The sequence below is a fragment of the Colobus angolensis genome, unplaced genomic scaffold, assembly GCF_000951035.1.
Source record: "Colobus angolensis palliatus isolate OR3802 unplaced genomic scaffold, Cang.pa_1.0 Scaffold85, whole genome shotgun sequence".
In the NCBI taxonomy this organism is placed as follows: domain Eukaryota; kingdom Metazoa; phylum Chordata; class Mammalia; order Primates; family Cercopithecidae; genus Colobus; species Colobus angolensis.
Genome location: NW_012122376.1, coordinates 4,292,372 through 4,310,764, shown reverse-complemented (window position 1 = coordinate 4,310,764; position 18,393 = coordinate 4,292,372). Strand labels below are relative to the sequence as shown.

At 51.0% G+C, this 18,393-nt stretch overlaps 1 protein-coding gene and 1 pseudogene across 1 annotated transcript in view; one reads left to right on the top strand and one right to left on the bottom strand.

The window, feature by feature from the left end:
- The window catches only part of LHPP (phospholysine phosphohistidine inorganic pyrophosphate phosphatase), a 166,916-nt gene that overhangs the window by 27,208 nt on the left and 121,315 nt on the right, over positions 1–18,393 (top strand). Inside the window, exons 2-3 of the mRNA XM_011930208.1 lie at positions 10,138–10,325; positions 14,698–14,851. Of these exons, the coding sequence (XP_011785598.1) occupies positions 10,138–10,325; positions 14,698–14,851 (342 nt within the window). The remainder of the gene's footprint in view (positions 1–10,137; positions 10,326–14,697; positions 14,852–18,393) is intronic.
- Positions 16,099–17,371, bottom strand: LOC105503341 (annotated as a pseudogene).

Sequence of the window (18,393 nt, the reverse complement as noted above, 5' to 3'; positions counted from 1 at the left end):
TACAGGTGCACACCACTGCACCTGGCCAATTTTTGTATTTTTAGTAGAGACAAGGTTTTGCCATGTTGCCCAGGCTGGTCTTGAACTCCTGAGCTCAAGGGATCTGCCCACTTCAGCCTCCCAAAGTGTTGGGATTACAAGTATGAAGCACCGTGCCTGGCCACATGAAGTCTTGTAGTTGTTGAACTCAGCGCATATGCTAAACCAAAGCACGCAGTTCTGCTCAAGGAGCTGTATTTTCCACATCTGCTTATATTTCCATGAGGCTAACATAAAAGGATTCTCATCCCAGTTCTGTCCCTAGATGAGTCACTGAGCCCCTCCAAACCACAGGTCCCATCTCCAAACCGCAGGTCCCATCTGTAAGTGGAAACTTGAACCCACCTCTCAGATTGTCAAGAGGATTTGACGTGAACATGCCGGTGGGGCTTGGTGGGGGAGGAGCCAGTCACTAGGCGCTGCTGTAGCCATGGCTGGGGCTCAGTTCACCCTGGGCTCCCTGCTGGTGTCAACTTCCCCCTCTTCCTAAAGGTGCCCCTGGGCAGTGCACTCTGGGCTCCTCCTGCTGGCCTGCTTCCCCGGGCACCTGGCTTCCTCTCAAAATGTACCTGCCTCAACACTGGGTTTGTCAGATACGTGGTTGTCATTGTCACCACCACAGTAATTACTGCCATTTATTTAGTATTCGAAATGTGCCAGGTGCTTCTCATGTCTTTTTTTTTTTTTTTCTTTTTTTTTGAAATGCAGTCTCGCTCTGTCGCCCAGACTGGAGTACAGTGGCGCCATCTCAGCTCACCGTAACCTCTGCCACCCAGGTTCTAGTGATTCTCCTGCCTCAGCCTCCTGAATAGCTGGGATTACAGGTGTGCACCACCACACCCAGCTAACTTTTGTATTTTTAAGAGAGAAGGGGTTTCACTATGTTGTTCTCCATGTTGGCCAGGCTGGTCTCAAACTCCTGACCTCAGGTGACCCGCCTGCCTCGGCCTCCCAAAGTGCTGGAGATTACAGGCATGAGCCGGTGGTCAGGAGTTCGAGACCAGCCTGACCAACATGGTGAAACCCCATCTCTACTAAAAATACAAAAATAAGCTGGGCATAGTGGCGGGTGCCCTTAATCCCAGCTACCTGGGCGACTGAGGCAAGAGAATCACTTGAACCTGGGAGGCAGAGGTTGCAGTGAGCCGAGATTGTGCCACTGCACTCCAGTCCGGGTGACAGAGTGAGACTCGGCTCAAAAATAAAATAAAATAAATAAATAAAAAATATCATCTTCATGACAGCCCTGTCCAGTAGCTATTGTTAGTGCCTCATTTTACAGGTGAGGAAACAGGTTGCAGAGGGTTAGGTGACAAGCCACAGTCATACAGGGAGGAGATGTGTCTACTTCCTGAGCCAAGCTCCCACCTTACTTACAGAGGCCTGGCCTTTGTCCCCTGCAGCCGCTGTGGCCCTTGGGGACGTCGGGCTGCTGCTGAGGCTCATAGGCTGAGGAGTGGAAGAAAGGACCCAGGATCCCCACCCCTCCACCCCCACGTGCCACGAGGCGTTTCCTGTCCCTCTGGGCCTTCGTATCCCCCTCTGTGAAGTGAGCCACTCGGGCTGCGTGGTCTCCAAGGTCTCTGGCTGCCAATTCCCATGCACTTGATTCTAAACTGTGTTTATTGATTCCTGGGACATCGATGCTCATGGGATCAACATGTTCCTGTGATCTGGGCTCTGTGGCACAGGCACTTCAGAGAATACTCTAGATGGGAGTTGTGCGGGCAGGTGAGGAGGCGCAGGTGCGGGAAGGTGTGCTGCGTGTTTGATAAGGGCGCTAGCTGGGGGCCTGCCCCATCGTGACCTCATTGCTGCCCCGCTCAGGTCACTGCCCAGCTGACCGAGACCAGGAGGCCCAGCTAGGGCCCAGCTCCTGCGTCACTGCGTCTCTTCTCTCCATTCAAACTTTGGACACTGATGACACAAGACTGTGTGCAGCTGCTCAACAGCGTCTAGCGGACCATGGGGAGGGGCCCGCGGGTAGGGCCCGGGAGCAGCTGGCTGCCCGCCTTGCTGCTAGGGTTGCCCTGGCCTGTCAGCTGGCAGGAGGAGCAAGTGCAGCTGGTTCAGCTGGAGCCAGTGTGAGGCCTGCACCGTGCCAGGGGCCCATGGCGTCTCCACTGTGCACAGCCTTTACTTCATCTCCTTCATGACAGCCCTGGAGAGCTGGAAGGCTGGGCACCACCATCACACCGTTTATGGCTGGGGCTCAAGACTCCACGAGCCTTGTGCGCGCCAGGGTGGGAAGCCAGACCCCACTCCTGGGGGACAGATGCCGATCTGTTGCTACTCCTACCTGCAGGTTGTCCCTCAGCCCAAGCTGGTGTGCATCATGGTGCGGGGCACAGAGTGGGCTCATCCCCACGTCAGCGTGGGCATCCCCGGGGCGTACGTGAATAACTGTATATTTCTATTGAAAAAACAACTCTGCCCTGCTTACGGGGCTCCTGCTCAACCTTCTGTTTTGGAAAATTGGATTTTTGGAGGAAATGAGCACTTTGTGGGTTTCAGTTCTCCAAACGTGCATGTTCAATCTCCATTGCTTTCCAAAGGGGAGCGACTGAAGATCTGAAAATTAGACAGTGGCTAGCACTGCCCAGAGGCCCCGTTATTAAAAACATTTCAAGGCCAGGTGCGGTGGCTCACGCCTGTAATCCCAGCACTTTGGGAGGCCGAGATGGGCGGATCATGAGGTCAGGAGTTTGAGACCAGCCTGGCAAACATCGTGAAACCCCGTCTCTACTAAAAATACAAAAATCGGCCGTGCATGGTGGTGTGCGCCTGTAGTCCCAGCTACTTGGGAGGTTGAGGCAGGAGAATCACTTGAACCCGGGAGGCAGATGTTGTGGTAAGTTGAGATTGTGCCACTGCACTCCAGCCTGGGCAACAGAGCGAAACTCCATTTCAAAACAAAACAAACATTTTGGTGCCACTGGGGCTGCTGTGGGCCTGGGGCTGGTGCTGCGCCTGCATCTCCTTTCACTATAACCCCTGGGAAAGGGGGGTGGTCAATGTCCTTTCCCCTCTCTGAGGAAACTGAGGCGTTGAGCTTGTATTTCTCTGCGCTGGTTCCCATTTCAGTAGTAATAGGGACCCTCCAGCGCACCAGGTGATGTCTGTGACGTGGCCCTGGGAGGCAGGAACAGGCTGGGAGTTAGGGAGGCTGAAGTCTGAAGTCTGATGTGGGGAAGTGCTGCCCCTCCCATCCCGGCTCCCTGGGAACCAACCCTCCACCCCTTTGCCCTGCTGCCTCCACACCCCTTTCCTCTGGCTGTGAATTTCTCCATTACCAAGTGAGCCCATCAGATCTGGAATTTGGTCAGTTAGGTGCTTCTCCCAGTAAAGCACCTACTACGCTGGGTACTGGGTACTGCTGGGTAGATTTTGGATGGGATTCTAGAGAGCATCCCGCAAAGTTGCTGCAGGAAAGGGCCAGTCACTGCCTGCCAGTCTCGGCACCTGTGAACCCGTGAGTTGGCATTTCTCAAATTCCAGCCTCACTCTGTGGGCCAGACAGCCCTTCTGACCTATGAGCTGCCAACCTGAGCCTTTTGATGACTCTGACCCCAAGGGTTCCCTGCAGCCCTATGTACTCCTGAGAACCTGGTGGCCCCTCTCTGGCCTCTGAGACCCTGACCTGGGTGCCCACTGCCCCTCATCCCTACACAGGAGGTGCTGGAGTGACTCCTCTCTTGGTAAACCAAGGCTCTGGTCGCTGAGGATGGGGCTGGTCCTGTGCCAGGGTGCCCCCAGGTGCTGACCTTGGCTCCACTGTGGTTGGGCACCAGGCATGGCAGGAGTGCTGAGCAGACAGAGCCCTGCCCTCCCGAGCCCCGAGCCCTGGGCTTGCAGAGGAGGCAGAGGAGGGAGGTGGTGATGGCAGGACCAGAGCAGCACCAAGGGCTGTGTGAGCGCAGCTGGGAGGATGGGGCCTGCCTGGGCGCATGGCTCTGGGGCTTCCAGGAGAAAGAGGCATGTGAACCCTAATTTGTAAGGTGATCAGGGCCAGCCCCCAGGGGAGCGTGAAGGCAAGGACTCGGTGCTGCGAGGGCCTCTGGGCCACACAGAGGTGACCAGTACCAGGGCTGGAGGGCAGGGGGCCCAGCTGGGAGGGGCTCATCCTGCCCTTTTCCTGCGGCCCCCCACCTCCTGCCCGGCCTCCCCTCCGAGGGAGCCCCTGCTCCCTCCAGCCTCAAGACTTTCGGTGGTCCCCAGAAGGCCAGCTATCGAGCTGTCCCAAGGTCACTCAGGATGTCCAATAATTGTCCTAACACTTTACCTGCTGTGGAACAGTAATGAGAGGGTTTTCATTATTTGCGGGTGAGTGCTCCTGGCAGATGCCGACAGCCAGCAGATGTGGAGAGTCCGAGGTGATTTGTAAGGGCCGGTTCATCCGATGCACGGTAATTGCCCCAGGCGACGTTGTCACTCAGAGGCTCGTCCTGGCCTGCTGAGATGAGGTAAAGGTCAGTTCAAAGATCCAGTTTGGGCCAGGCATGGTGGCTAACGCCTGTAATTCCAGCACTTTGGGATGCCAAGGAAGGTGGATCACCTGAGATCGGGAGTTCAAGACCAGCCTGGGCAACATGGTGAGACCCCATCTCTACTAAAAATACAAAAATTAGCTGGGCATGGTGGTGGGCACCTGTAATCATAGCTACTCGGGAGACTGAGGCAGGAGAATTGCTTGAACCCGGGAGGCGGAGGTTTCTGTGAGCCAAGATTGTGCCATTGCACTCCAGCCTGGCTGACAGAGTGAGACTCTGTTTCAAAAAAAAAAGATCCAGTTTGGCCACAGGAAGTGGGAGCAAATCCCCACCCTCATGGGACTCCTGGGGAGGAGGCAGCACGTTGAGGTGGGGGCCACGGTCTCAGAGGGGCTGTCTGGCAGCCAGGACCCTGCAGAAGGCCCCTTCCCCAAGGTTCTTGGGTGGTGGGGTGGGAAACAGCCCATCCCAGAGCTGGGCTCGTCCCTCTTTGCAGGGGCTCTTGGTGCAGCTCTTTGCAAGGCTTGCTGGGGTCCTGGAGCTGTACCTGACTAGGGCTTTCCTGATATTTTGGAATTCCTGTACTCCGTGCCTCCCAAGGCCAAGTCTGTGGCATCCTGTGGCAGGCCCCACTGAGGGATAACAAGGATTTGCTTCCTCAGCTGTCCTAGTCGGCCTGGGCTGCCATAACAAGTGCCATTGACAGAGGACTTCAACAGCAGACGTTTATTTTTTCACAGTTCTGGAGACTGGAAGGCTGATATCAGGGGTCAGCATGGCCAGTTTCTGGTGAGGTCCCTTTTCTGGGCTTGTAAGCAGGTGCCGGCTTGCTGTGTGCTCACACGGCCTCTTTGTGCATTCATGGAAAGAGAGGGCAGGAGTGCTCTTTGGTGTCTCTTCCTTCTAGGACACATCCTATCATGAGGAAGTCCCACCCTTATGCCTTCATTTTACCTGAATTACTCCACAAAGGCCCCATCTCCAGATGCTGTCACATTGGGGGTTAGGACTCCCCGTCTGGGCTCACAGGCCTTGCTGCTTACAAGCTGTGTGACCTTGGTCAGGTCTCTGTCTCCTGGGGCCTCCATCTTCTCCTTCTAGAGTGGAGATAATGGTTCTTGCCTCATAGGCTCATTTGCCCAGTGGGTACGACTTATTGAGGGCCACCTACGAGCCAGGCACCTGGCCCTTGGGGATGTGCATAAGGGACAGCAAATACCTTGGGCACGAGGACAAAATCAGATCATGGATCTTGAGTGACACCACCATCCTTATCCAGAGGCAAGGCTCACTGTAATGTTGTATTAATATTTTACTCTTTAAACAATAGTGCATACTTTATTTTCAGTAACTTAAAATAAGGAAGAGGCAACCTGGGGCTGGTGCCAGGTGGTCAGAATGGGTCTCTGGTGACGGCTCAAGGGGGGGTGTGGTCCGGGGCACAGAAAGACAGAACCCAGCGGGAGGGCACTTGCCCTAGCATTTCACATCAGATTTTTCAGGGACAGATTTCATCTCTAAAACTAGTACTTGATGTTGTAAGAGCACATAGGTTGAATGAACTTATGTTGGCATTTCAAAGGAGGCCAGTGGCTCAAGAGTCCCAAAGTGAGTTCTGTGACTTACTCATCTTTCATCCACATCTGAAGTTGTGTTTGGAATAACAGATGTGAGGCACTGTCATCTCACTGTCACATCGATTGCTCACTGTTCTGAGAAGGTCACATCATCATTCATTAGCAGTAATTAGTCCCCGGGGACCCCCTGCACTTCTTCACTCAACTGCTCCATTAACTTGGGTGCGAGTCACACGTTCCCGGTGCCAATCAATGGAGATCTGTCCATAATGTACAAGGTGATGCTATTAGTTACAATATATTAACTGTCTAATTTAAAAATTAAAAAAGCTATCTTTATGAAGGGCAATTAACCAGTAAGTGTAATTGATAATTCATAAACCTCTGATTAGGAAAGACAAATAGTAAGAAAGGAATGAATCACTTGTGCTATTGAAGAAGACGTTGCCAGCCTCTTGTCTGCATTCACTATGTGGTCAGCAGATCTACACATGTCTTCCTAAATTGCACCTGTCAGCTCCACGACTGGGGGTCTGGAGGCTTATTTCAGCGCAGAAACATGTTTTTCATCACGGAAGCCTGTCTGTTTCTGGTGGGGGTTGTAAGGAGGCTGCCGGCTCAGGACACCCTCAGGAAAGTAGCGGGTGAGGTCATTTAGACTTCTCCATCAGTCAGTCGTTCAGCAAATGTTTATGGGGGATTGTGAAGTGCCAAGCCCTGTGGGAAGCCCCGGGGATGCTGTGGAGACCCGAGCAGATTCTTGCCTAAACTCCTGGAGTTGGTAGCCAGTAAGAAACACAACAGATGCATAAATCAGATGATTGGAGACACTGGTTAGTGTTATACACAAAAACTGACAGAGAGACAGGGTGTGGCAATGTTACACAGGACGGTGGGGAGAGGAGGGGACATTGGCCTGAGTCCTGCCGCCTTTTCCCAATAGCTGTCACTACCACTCAGGGCTGTATTTGGGGCCGTCCCTCAGTAGTGCGGAATCGTGCCTGGCTTATCTGTCTGTATTTTAGTCTCACTCTGTGGCCCAGGCTGGAGTGCAGTGGCTCGGCTCACTGTGACCGCCTCCTGGGTTCAAGCGATTTTTCTGTCTCAGCCTTCTGAGTAGCTAGGACTGCAGGTGCCCGCCACCACACCTGGCAATTTTTTTTTTTTTTTTGGTATGTTTAGTAGAGACAGGGTTTCTCCATGTTGACCAGGCTGGTCTCGAACTCCTGCCCTCAAGTGATCCACCCACCTCAACCTCCCGAAGTGCTGGGATTACAGGCGTGAGCCACTGTGCTCTGCCTTATCTGCCCTCTCAGTGGTTCTCCACTCCAGCCTCATTTTCTGGCTCCACCTTCCACATACCCCACGCTGCTCAGATAGTTCTTTCTATCCGAGAGGGCGGGGGCCAGTGCATACCTGCCTGTGCATAAGGTGGGCTGCCCTTCCCACCACCTGACCTGCCTTTTCCTGCCATCTCCTTGTCCATCCCTCAGGTCTCCAGTTGGGCCTGAATCCCCAGTCTTTAAGACCCCACACTGGGCTGTGTCCTTTCCCCACTATGCGGGAGAGCTCCCGAGTGCCGATTTCCTGTTTTGACTCCACTGTGAGTAGATATCAGCTCCACCTCCAAAGTCCCAGGCTCAAGAGGGGGAACAGAAAGCCCTTGACATTTCTGGACTTCAGTCCCTCACCCATAACATGGATAAATGCCATTCACTCTGGGTTCAGTTTGAGTTGAGTTTTTAGTTGGGTCTCACTTGCTCAGATGGAAGTTGATTTCAAGCTGTAGTTCTAGTAACTGGGTTGAATGTGCGTGTATTCCTTTCCTTGGGGCCACATCTGTAAACAAAACTTGAGCACATGCCTCCTTTCTATGTGTATTTTCTATAAATTTTAAATTATGCATTTAACACTGTATTGCTGTTTTGCTTAGATTGTAAAAAATATGCAGCCTAGGCCGGGCGCGGTGGCTCAAGCCTGTAATCCCAGCACTTTGGGAGGCCGAGACAGGCGGATCACGAGGTCAGGAGATCGAGACCATCCTGGCTAACACGGTGAAACCCCATCTCTACTTAAAAAATACAAAAAAACCAGCCGGGCGAGGTGGCGGGCGCCTGTAGTCCCAGGTACTTGGGAGGCTGAGGCAGGAGAATGGCGTAAACCCGGGAGGCGGAGCTTGCAGTGAGCCGAGATTGTGCCACTGCACTCCAGCCTAGGCGACAGAGCGAGACTCCATCTCAAAAAAAAAAAAAAAAAAATGCAGCTTGAAAGAATAGGTGAAGAGCCAAGACATCTGCATCTTTGGAGCTCAGTGAAATGTGTGTGTTTCGGGACCTGTCTGAGAACAGCGCAGATGCAATTAGCATGGCTGGTTAATTTTACTAGGGTTTCTTAAAACCTTCGGCCCTTGGGCTTGTAGCTTAATGTCTTTTCCACGAGTCCACACTGCAGCTCGATGCAGATGTCAGATATGACCACTGCCTTGTTGGGGCCGGTTTGTCCAGAGAGGGCTCTTGTGATCTGGGTGAGGGAGCCAGGTCCGGCCTGTCACCCTCCCCCCAGGTCTGAGTGACCCACCCCGCCCACCTCTGCAGATTCCTCTAACATGCTGGGGTCCCTTCCTGGTGGGTGCCAGGTCCTCCAGCCTGGTGTCCCTGCACAGAAGCACCACACCCTGGCCCTCTCTCTTGCTTCCCCAGGGAGGCCTCCCCTGGCCTTCCTACCCCACCTTGTCACCCTCTGTCTGCCCACCCTGTTTATGTTCTGCAATAGCACCTCTCTCATCAGTCACAAATTGCCCTTCCTTCGTGGAGTCTCTTGTTTGGTGCCCTCCTCCTAGCCCACCCTGGATAGTGGCCTGGAGATCCAGGACCTTGTCCATGCTCATGACTGGCCAGTGCCAGGCACATAGTAGGCGCTCACTGACAGTTTGCAGAAGGGTGGATGTTATTTCATTTGGTGCATTCTGAGAACTTGCCCAGGTGCAGCCTGGATTCGCGGGTCTCCTGTGAAGTCAGGAGGGAAGAAGCTCGGTGCCGCCGGCCAGTGGCAGCATCCTCAAGTTCATGAGACCTCCAGGCTGGGTTTGAGCAGGGTCCAGGTCCTGTCTGTCCGTTCCGGAATAGTTGGTGTCCCTGATGACTTTGGCAAACCTTTCTCCATTGACAGTGTTGAGAAGACAAACCTTGTCTCGGGCCATCTGCCTTTGTACTTTTTGGGAAATATGGATCCAGAGTTAGTAAGGCGTGGACGTGTGCAGCTCGTTTGCAAGTGGAAATGCTAAGTGTGGTGGAAAGGGACAGAGAAATAGCTGTGGACACTCAGAGGTGGCCCCTAGCCAGGCTGAGCAGGATTGTGGAGAGGAGGTATTGCATGGCTCTCAGGGGCTGGGTAGAAGTGGCACAGGTGGGCCAGGCACGACGGCTTACACCTGTAATCCCAGCACTTTGGGAGACCTGAGGTCAGGAGTTTGAGACCAGCCTTGCTAACATAGTGAAACCCCGTCTGTACTAAAAATACAAAGTTAGCCTGATGTGATGGCAGGCGCCTGTAATCCCAGCTGCTCTGGAGGCTGAGGCAGGAGAATTGTTTGAATTTGGGAGGTGGAGGTTGCAGTGAGCTGAGATCATGCCACTGCACTCCAGCCTGGGAGACAAGAGCGAGACTCTCTCAAAAATAAAAAAAAATAAAAAAAAAAAGAAGTGGCGCAGGTGGAGATGCGGGGGACAGAGCTGCATCCCAGGCAGGGGGAGAAGCAGTGAAAAGGGAGGTCAGTGGGGAACCTCAGGGAGCCTCAGGTGTATGAAGTCCAGTGAGGATGGAAAGAGTTGGGGCGTGGTATGGGGTCCTCTGAGAAGGGGTCTGCTTCAGCTCAGAAATCTCAGTCCGAACACACCCAGGTCAGCTGGGGCCCCCGCAGGGGCTCGCAGTGGCCTGGCCTGTTCTGGACTTTGCTGGATGCCCTCCAAGAAGCATCAGAGGCCCCATACTCCACGTACTGACTCCCCGGGCCTGTGTCTCCCTTGCTGCAGACTGAAGGGCTCCCGGCTGAAGGTGAGGTTCTGCACCAACGAGTCGCAGAAGTCCCGGGCAGAGCTGGTGGGGCAGCTTCGGAGGCTGGGATTTGACATCTCTGAGGGGGAGGTGACCGCCCCGGCACCGGCCGCCTGCCAGATCCTGAAGGAGCGAGGCCTGCGACCATATCTGCTCATCCACGACGGTAGGCCTGCCGGGCACCAGGACCTCACGGGGGTGAAAGCTCCCCTTTCCCAGGGTGGGGGCTGTGCTGAGGGCCTCTTTCACTGGGCTGGACCGCTGACTGAGCTAGGCCACCAACACTCATGGGTGGGGCGCAAAAACCTCATGGGACTTCCTGCTGGGGGCTGGGGGCAAGTTAAGACCCAGCCCCGTCCATTCCTTGGCCTCACACCAGAGGGTCCTTAGAGCAGGTTCTGGATGGCTCCTGGGTGGAAAATCCTAAGCTCTCTTTCCTGATCTAGGATGGACCAAGGGACCAGGGAATTGTCAAGGGGGTGGAGTTCTAGCTCCTGTTGAGAAAGCGACAGAGAGAGAGAGCGAGAGAATATCAGTGAGAAGCTACATTGAGGTCCATAGCTTCTAACGTCTGGCACCATAGCCTTGAACTATGTGAAAACCAGCTCTGCTCTTTGGAGCAGTTTGCAGATGGCTGTAGGAACAAGGTTTGCATCCTGATTTTAGTCTGAATGCAAGAACAGAGAGCCCCTTTGACCCTCAGTGGGGAGGTTTTTTTGGAATGAAGCAGAAGGAACAATATTATCTGGTGCCTCCTGAATATTTAAAAAGAAGAGACATTAGCAATTCCAGACACTTCTCCATTGGTCCACTGCGCCTTCTCCTTCCTCTGAACTTGATATTTTTTTTTTTTTACAAACCACTAGGCAGAAGCAAGCATGGTTTTTCCTTTCCAGGGCAAGGTGGGGGCTCTCAAGAAGTGGCGGGTGCCCCCTGGAAAGCCCAAATGTTGACTTCATAGACCTAGTGCCAGTGAAGGCTGACATGCCCGGCCTTTAGAAATCATGTTTCTCAAAATGCTTTCTCTGTAATTTAGGATCCCTGCTAGTGTCTTTAGAACATGGTCTTCAAAGAAAGAAGATTTAAGAAAAATTATCTTCCCCTATCCTTCAGAAAAGGGTTGGGGTAGAGCTGGAAGAAGCCAGCAGGAGAGGGAGGTGGGCATCTGCTTGGAGGGTGGCCTTGGCCAGTGAATCAGACAAGCAGATGACAAAGCTGGGAGGCTGGAGGGAGGATGAATGCCCTTCCTCAGCTGTAATCCTGCATCCATGTTTTCAATAACTAGACCCTTGTTTTCAGACTTGGAATTTTTTTTTTCAATCATTGGTGGATTTTCTGTCTAACATTTTATGAAAAATTTCAAGCATACAACAAAGTTCAAGTAATTTTTACTTGGAATAGTTTATTTTTTATTTTTATTTTTTGTGAGTGTGTGTGACAGAGTCTCGTTCTGTCACCCAGGCTCGAGTATAACAGTGTTATGATCTTGGCTCCCTGTGACCTCTGCTTCCCGGGTTCAAGCGATTCTTCTGCCTCAGCCCCCCAAGTAGCTGGGGTTACAGGTGCGTGCCACCATACCTGCCTAATTTTTGTATTTTTAGTAGAGATGGGGTTTCACCATGTTGGCCAGGCTGGTCTTGAACTCCTGCCCTCAGGTGATCCACCCACCTCAGCCTCCCAAAGTGCTGGGATTACAGGAGTGAGCCACCGCTCCCTGCCTTACTTGGCATAGTTTTATACCCTTTACCAAGGTTGTCAATGACATTTTTTGATATTTTCTTCACTTTATATCTGTCCATCCCTCCATCTGTCTGTCCATGTTATTATTTAGATGCATTTCAGAGTAAAATGCAGACACAGGTATACTCCCCTAAACACTTTAGCATATCATTAGAGTTCAGTATTTGTTTACAGTTTTTCCTGTTGATGTAAAATATACATGCAATGAAATGTACACACCTCAAGTGTACTTTTGCTGAGTTTTGACGAATACATGCACCCATGGAACCCAGCCCGGTGAAGAGCTAGAGCTAGACCATCACCATCACTGACAGCTCTGACAGCTACCTTGCGCCTTGCCCAGGCGATCTCTACCTCTTGTCCCCTTAGAGGCAACCACTGTTTGGATTTTTTTCATTATAAATAAGTTTTCCTATTCTAGAATTTTATGTAAATAGAATAATACAGTTATAATTGTACTGGGGCCTCCAGTGCTACCCCCAGGTTGAATGATTCATTAGAAGGACTCACAGAACTTCGAAAAAGTATTACTCTCTGTTAGACTTATTACCGTGAAGGAATAAAGATTAAATTCAGCAAAGAGAGGAGACACATGGGGCAAAGTCTAGGAGAAGACAGGAGTGAGCTTCCAGTTGTCCCTTCGAAGTGGAGTCCTACTGGGCACACTTGATTCTCCCAGCAATGATGTATGACAACACGTGGGAAGCACTGGCCACCAGGGAAGCTCACTGGAGCCTCAGTGTCCAGGGTTTTTGTGTAGAGATTAGCACCTGCATGACTGACCTTAGCAACTCAGTCTCCCACCCTGCAGAGTCCAAACTGATACAGCTCGGCCAGGGCTTCAGGCATACACAAACAGGTGTTCACCATAAGCCAAGCTGTTAGCATAAATGATCTGGCCAGACTGAGAGAGCAGGGCCCAAGGCCTTGAGCATACAAAACCCCTCTTATCAGGTAGGACATTGCTGTGGTTCAGAGGTTGTCTCCCAGAAGCCAGTCCTGAAGACAGGCCTTTTTTGGAATGTACAGGGTTTGAGCAACCTAGTCCTGCTGAGTTAACTCTTTCTGTCACAGTAGTGTTTTGTGTAAGGCTTCTTTTACCCAACAAAGTGTTTTTGAGATTCATCAATATTGTTGCTTGTATCAGCAGGGTTGTTCATTTTTATTGCAGAATAGTATTCCATTGAGTGAACAGACCACAGTTTATCCATTCACATGTTGTTGATACCTGGATTGTTACCAGTTTTAGTCTATTATGAACAAATCTGCTCTGAACATTCTTACACAGTTCTTTTGGGTAAATACCTAGCAGTGAAATTACTGGGTCATAGGGTACGTGTATGTTCACCTTTATAAAATACTGCCAGACCTTTTTTACAGAGGGATTGTACTATTTTACACTTCTTCCATCTGTTGCAGCTGTTCAGTATCCTCACCAGACCTTGGCATTATCAGTCTTTTTAATTCTCACCATTCTGGTGGGTATGAAATGGTATCTCACTGGGTATTTCAGTTTCTTCCTTTCTTCCTTCCTTTCTTTCTTTTTCTTTCTTTTCTTTTCCCTTCCTTCCTTCCTTCCTTCCTTCCTTCCTTCCTTCCTTCCTTCCTTCCTTCCTTTCTTCCTTTCTTCCTTTCTTTCTTTCTTTCCTTCTTTCCTTCCTTCCTTCTTTCTTCCTTTCTTCCTTCCTTCCTTCCTTTCTTCCTTTCTTTCTTCCTTCCTTTCTTTTCTTTCTTTCTTTCTCTCTTTCTCTCTTTCTTTCTTTCTTTCTTTCTCTCTTTCTCTCTTTCTTTCTTTCTCTCTTTCTTTTCTTTTCTTTTCTTTTCTTTTCTTTCTTTTCTTTCTTTTCTTCTTTCCTCACTCTGTTGCCCAGGCTGGAATACAGTGGCACAATCTCAGCCCACTGCAACCTCTGCCTCCCAGGTTCAAGTGATTCACTTGCCTCAGCCTCCTGAGTAGCTGAGATTACAAGTGCCCACCACCATGGCCAGGCTAATTTTTGTATTGTTAGTAGAGACAGGGTTTTGACCATGTTGGCCAGGCTGGTCTCGAACTCTTGACCTCAGGCGATCTGCCCACCTTGGCCTCCCAAAGTACTGTGATTACAGGCATGAGCCACCATGCCTGGCCTCAGTTTATTTTTAATTTAGAAAGATCGACATCTAATCCTAAGAGATATGACAGCATGTTTCTTCTAGGATCTGAAGACACAAAGCCAAGGATTTGATGTATCCTTGCAAATTTTCCTATTTTAATTTAAAATGGGAGAAGACAAAGAAGGAGAAGGAGGAAGAGAGTTTCCTAAGGGAGCTGGTGAACTGGGCCTGTGGGGATGGAATTCTGCTTTTTCTTCAGGACATATGTGTGGGGTCGCCTGAAATGTGTCAACGGTTCTTACAGTTTGGGACCAGTAGTGCCAACCCTCCAAGCAGCCCTGTTTCCTCCTGCTGCAGGCTCTCAGTGTCTTCTGAGCAGATTTTCCTTCTTAGTTGCAAAGCTGTGGGTTTCCTGCCTGCGATAGTGACCTCAGGGAGCTCCTGGGGCTGATGCGGTATTGGGATGGAGGGTCCTGGGTGGGTCTACCTTTCTCCTCATAAGCCCTCAGTGAGGAGCCAGATTCCCTCCTCTGTCAAATAGGAATAACACCCTTCTATGTCCACCTCCCATGCTAGCTGTGAGGATAGGAAAGAAATGTACCTGAGAAAGGGGGAGGACATGTGAAAGGTGTCCCTGTAGGAGACAGGGAGGTAGGCCACATCCTCCCAGGGCTCCGTTGCACTCTCTCTCTCTCTCTTTCCAGGAGTTCGCTCAGAATTTGATCAGATCGACACATCCAACCCAAACTGTGTGGTAATCGCAGACGCAGGAGAAAGCTTTTCTTATCAGAACATGAATAACGCCTTCCAGGTGCTCATGGAACTAGAAAATCCTGTGCTTATATCACTGGGAAAAGGGTAAGTTGGCTCCAGGGAGAGTCATTTCTCAGTGCTTTAGATGAGGCTGTGCTAGTCTCTGACTTGTGGAATCAGGCAGAGAAGGAAGCAGAAGGGGATGTGGGGGGAGCACCGGTGACCTTCTTCTCCCTCCCTTTTTCATGCTTTCTCTCTTCATTTCTTTATTCCACTCCTTTAATCATTTCTTTAGAAATAGGAACACTCTGTCTTCAGGAACTGGTTGATGAGGCTTCCACGTGGAGTCTAGACGAGGAGAGGGCGTCACTGCAGATGGAGATCCTCTGGAGATCTCAGAGGCCAGCTGTTGATTGTCCCAAGTTTAGAGCAAAGAAGGAGAAGGTGCATTTGCATAGGCTGCAGCAGGATGTTGGAGAATGCTCTCCAGGGCTGTCTAATTAGTAAAAAAATAGGCTTGAGGCCTACCCAGTGTGGGCACTGACAGTCTCTGGCCACAGATCACTGTCTCTGTAAAGGTGTGATTTTGTGATCAGTGTTTTATCTGAGCCTCTAGCACGTGCCTTGCCATCTCTTTCTTAAACAAAACAGTGTTGGTTATTTTTAACATTTTTCTTACACTGAGATAGCACATGTTCATTGAAGAAAAATTAGACAATACTGATGAGCAAAAGAAGAAACCAGAAAATATTTTTAGTCCCACTGCACGAGGAAAACACCTGTCACTATTTTGGTGTATGTCCTCACAAGTGGCTTCCTGTGTGAATAGACCATTATGGCTGGAGGTGTTCACAGCATTGGTGTCACACTTGACCTTGTTTTGTCACCCGTTTTTTATTGTTCACCAAACAATATTTGTGAATGACTTAGCATGCAGCAAATGGATATGTCTTGGGGCATGGTTATCTGTTGTGTGGCTATCTTGTTTTTTTTTTTTTTTTAGACTGAGTCTCGCTCTGTCAACCAGGCTGGAGTGCAGTGGCGTGATCTCAGCTCGCTTTAACCTCCACCTCCCGGGTTCAAGCGATTCTCCTGCCTCAGCCTCCTGAGTAGCTGGGACTACAGGTGCCCGCCACCACACCCGGCTAATTTTTGTATTTTTAGTAGAGATGGGGTTTCCCCATGTTGGCCAGGATAGCCTCAATCTCCTGACCTTGTAATCCACCTGCCTTGGCCTTCCAAAGTGTTGGGATTAGAGGCGTGAGCCGCCACACCCGGCCTCTTGTAATTTTTTTTTTTTTTTTTTTTTTCTGCCTGTAAGTTTATTCAATGTAAAATAACCCTCGCCAGTTTTACTGAGGTGGCTGACCACATCCACGACCAAATACTCTAAACTGAAATTCGGTTGCTGACCCAGCCCCAGCCCCAGCCTCAGCTTTCTCATTGACACCAGAGGGGACAGCACTCCATCTGTGGGTCTCTCTCTCTCTCTGTGAGTGTCTCTGTCTGTGGGTATCTCCATCTGTCTGTGGATGTCTCTGTCTGTGGGTGCCTCTCCCCATCTGTGGGTGCCTTTCCCCATCTGTGGGTGACTTTCCCCATCTGTGGGTATCTTTGTCTGTGGGTGTCTCTCTCTGTGGGTATCTCTATCCGTGGGTGTCTCTCTGTGGGTGTCTCTCTGTGAGTGTCTCTATGTGTGGGTGTCTGTGGGTGTCTCTGTCGGTATCTCTGTGAGTGTCTCAGTGGGTATCTCTGTGGGTGTCTCTGTCTGTGGGTGTCTCTCCCATCTGTGGATGTCTCTCTCTGTGGGTGTCTCTGTCTGTGGGTGTCCCTGACTATGGGTGTCTGTGTGTGGGTATCTGTCTGTGGGTGTCTCTGTCTGTGGGTGTCTCCCATCTGTGGGTGTCTCTGTCTGTGGGTGTCTCTGTCTGTGGGTGTCTCTGTCTGTGGGTGTCTCTCTGTCTGTGGGTATCGCTCCCTGTCTGTGGATGTCTCTGCAGGTATCTCTGTGGTTGTCTCTCCCTGTCTGTGGGTGTCTCTGCGGGTATCTCTGTGGGTATCTCTCTCTGCCTATGGGTGCCTCTCTGTCTGTGGGTGTCTCTCCCTGTCTGTGGGTGTCTCTCTGTCTGTGTGTATCTCTCCCTGTCTGTGGGTGTCTCTCCTCATCTGTGGGTGTCTTTCCCTGTCTGTGGGTGTCTCTCCTCATCTGTGGGTGTCTCTTCTCATCTGAAGGTGTCTCTCCCTGTCTGTGGGTGTCTCTATTGGCTTCCCCTCTTGTGGGTCTTACAGGTCGGTCACGCTCCAGACCTTTAGGCCACAGCCTGCCAGTCTCCGATGGCTGTGGCATGGGATAGCAGACACCCTCTCCAGGGGCAGATGGTGGTAATCACAGAGATTCTGGATGCCCGGGTGGGTGAGGTACCAGTAGAAGTGTCTCCAGGCAAACTTCCTTCACGCAGCCTCAGGACTCGAGAGACTGCATGACCTTCATGACATGAAGGTTGGGCACATTCTCCTCTGCCAGCTCTGGGTCTTAGGCAGGGGGACATTCTTCTTGGCCACCATGACTCCCTCCTTAAAAAGGAGTTCATAAATAGCAGTCTGGTTCTTCTTAGGCATCAACATCTCTGCAGCTGTAGGGTCCGGGGCTGGAAAGGACAATTTTTTTCTAACTGATCCCTGCTAATGGCATCTAGATTGTTCCTGGTTTTTCACCATAGCGGGGCTGTGATGAGCCTCTTGGTGCATTTCAGATGACATCTCCGGATACAGTTACAGAACAAGTATTTTTGAAGTTCTTGAGGCATGTTGCCAAGTTGTTTCCAGAAAGCTGCACAGATTGATTCTGCACAGCCTAGAATTCTAGAATCACAGGGTTCTGCACAGCTAGAATTTTAGAACCGCAGGCTCCTAGGGTTGCAAGGACCCTTTGGAAAGTGTCTACCTCAGCTTCTCATGAAGTGTGGGAATTCCGAGGCCATGGCAGAGGAAGTGTTTTCCAGCTTTGATGCTTCTGGTGACAGTGCTCACTGCCTCTGCTTGCTGTATGGGACCAACTGATGGAACAGATGGAGGGACTTTTTATCTGGCCATTGCCATGCACTTTGTGTACCCCATTTTGTGTAATTCTGACTACAACCTTGTGGGCTCTAGGCAGGTCGTTGCCGTTTTGCAGGTGGGGGTGTTGAGGCCACAAGAGATGAAATAAGCTGCTGTCCCCAGCCGTTGAGTGTTGATAGGACCAGGAACACCCCTTGGCATGGCCAACCCCAGACCCTGTGCTTGTTACCTCTAAGCTACATTCTAGAGCAGACTTTTTGCCCACACAAGCCTTAAATGTGGGCTGGGGACAGTGGCTCATGCCTGTAATCCCAGCACTTTGGGAGGCCAAGGTGGGCAGGTCACCTGAGGCCAGGGGTTTGAGACCAGCTTGGCCAACATGGTGAAACACTGTCTCTACTAAAAATACAAAAATTAGCCAGGTGTGGTGGTGCACGCCTATAGTCCCAGCTACTCAAGAGGCTGAGGCATGAGAATTGCTTGAACCTGTGAGGCAGAGGTTGCAGTAAGCCAAGATCATGCCATTGCACTCCAACCTGGGCGACCGAGCAAGACTCCATCTCAAGAAAAAAAAAGCAAAACAAAAC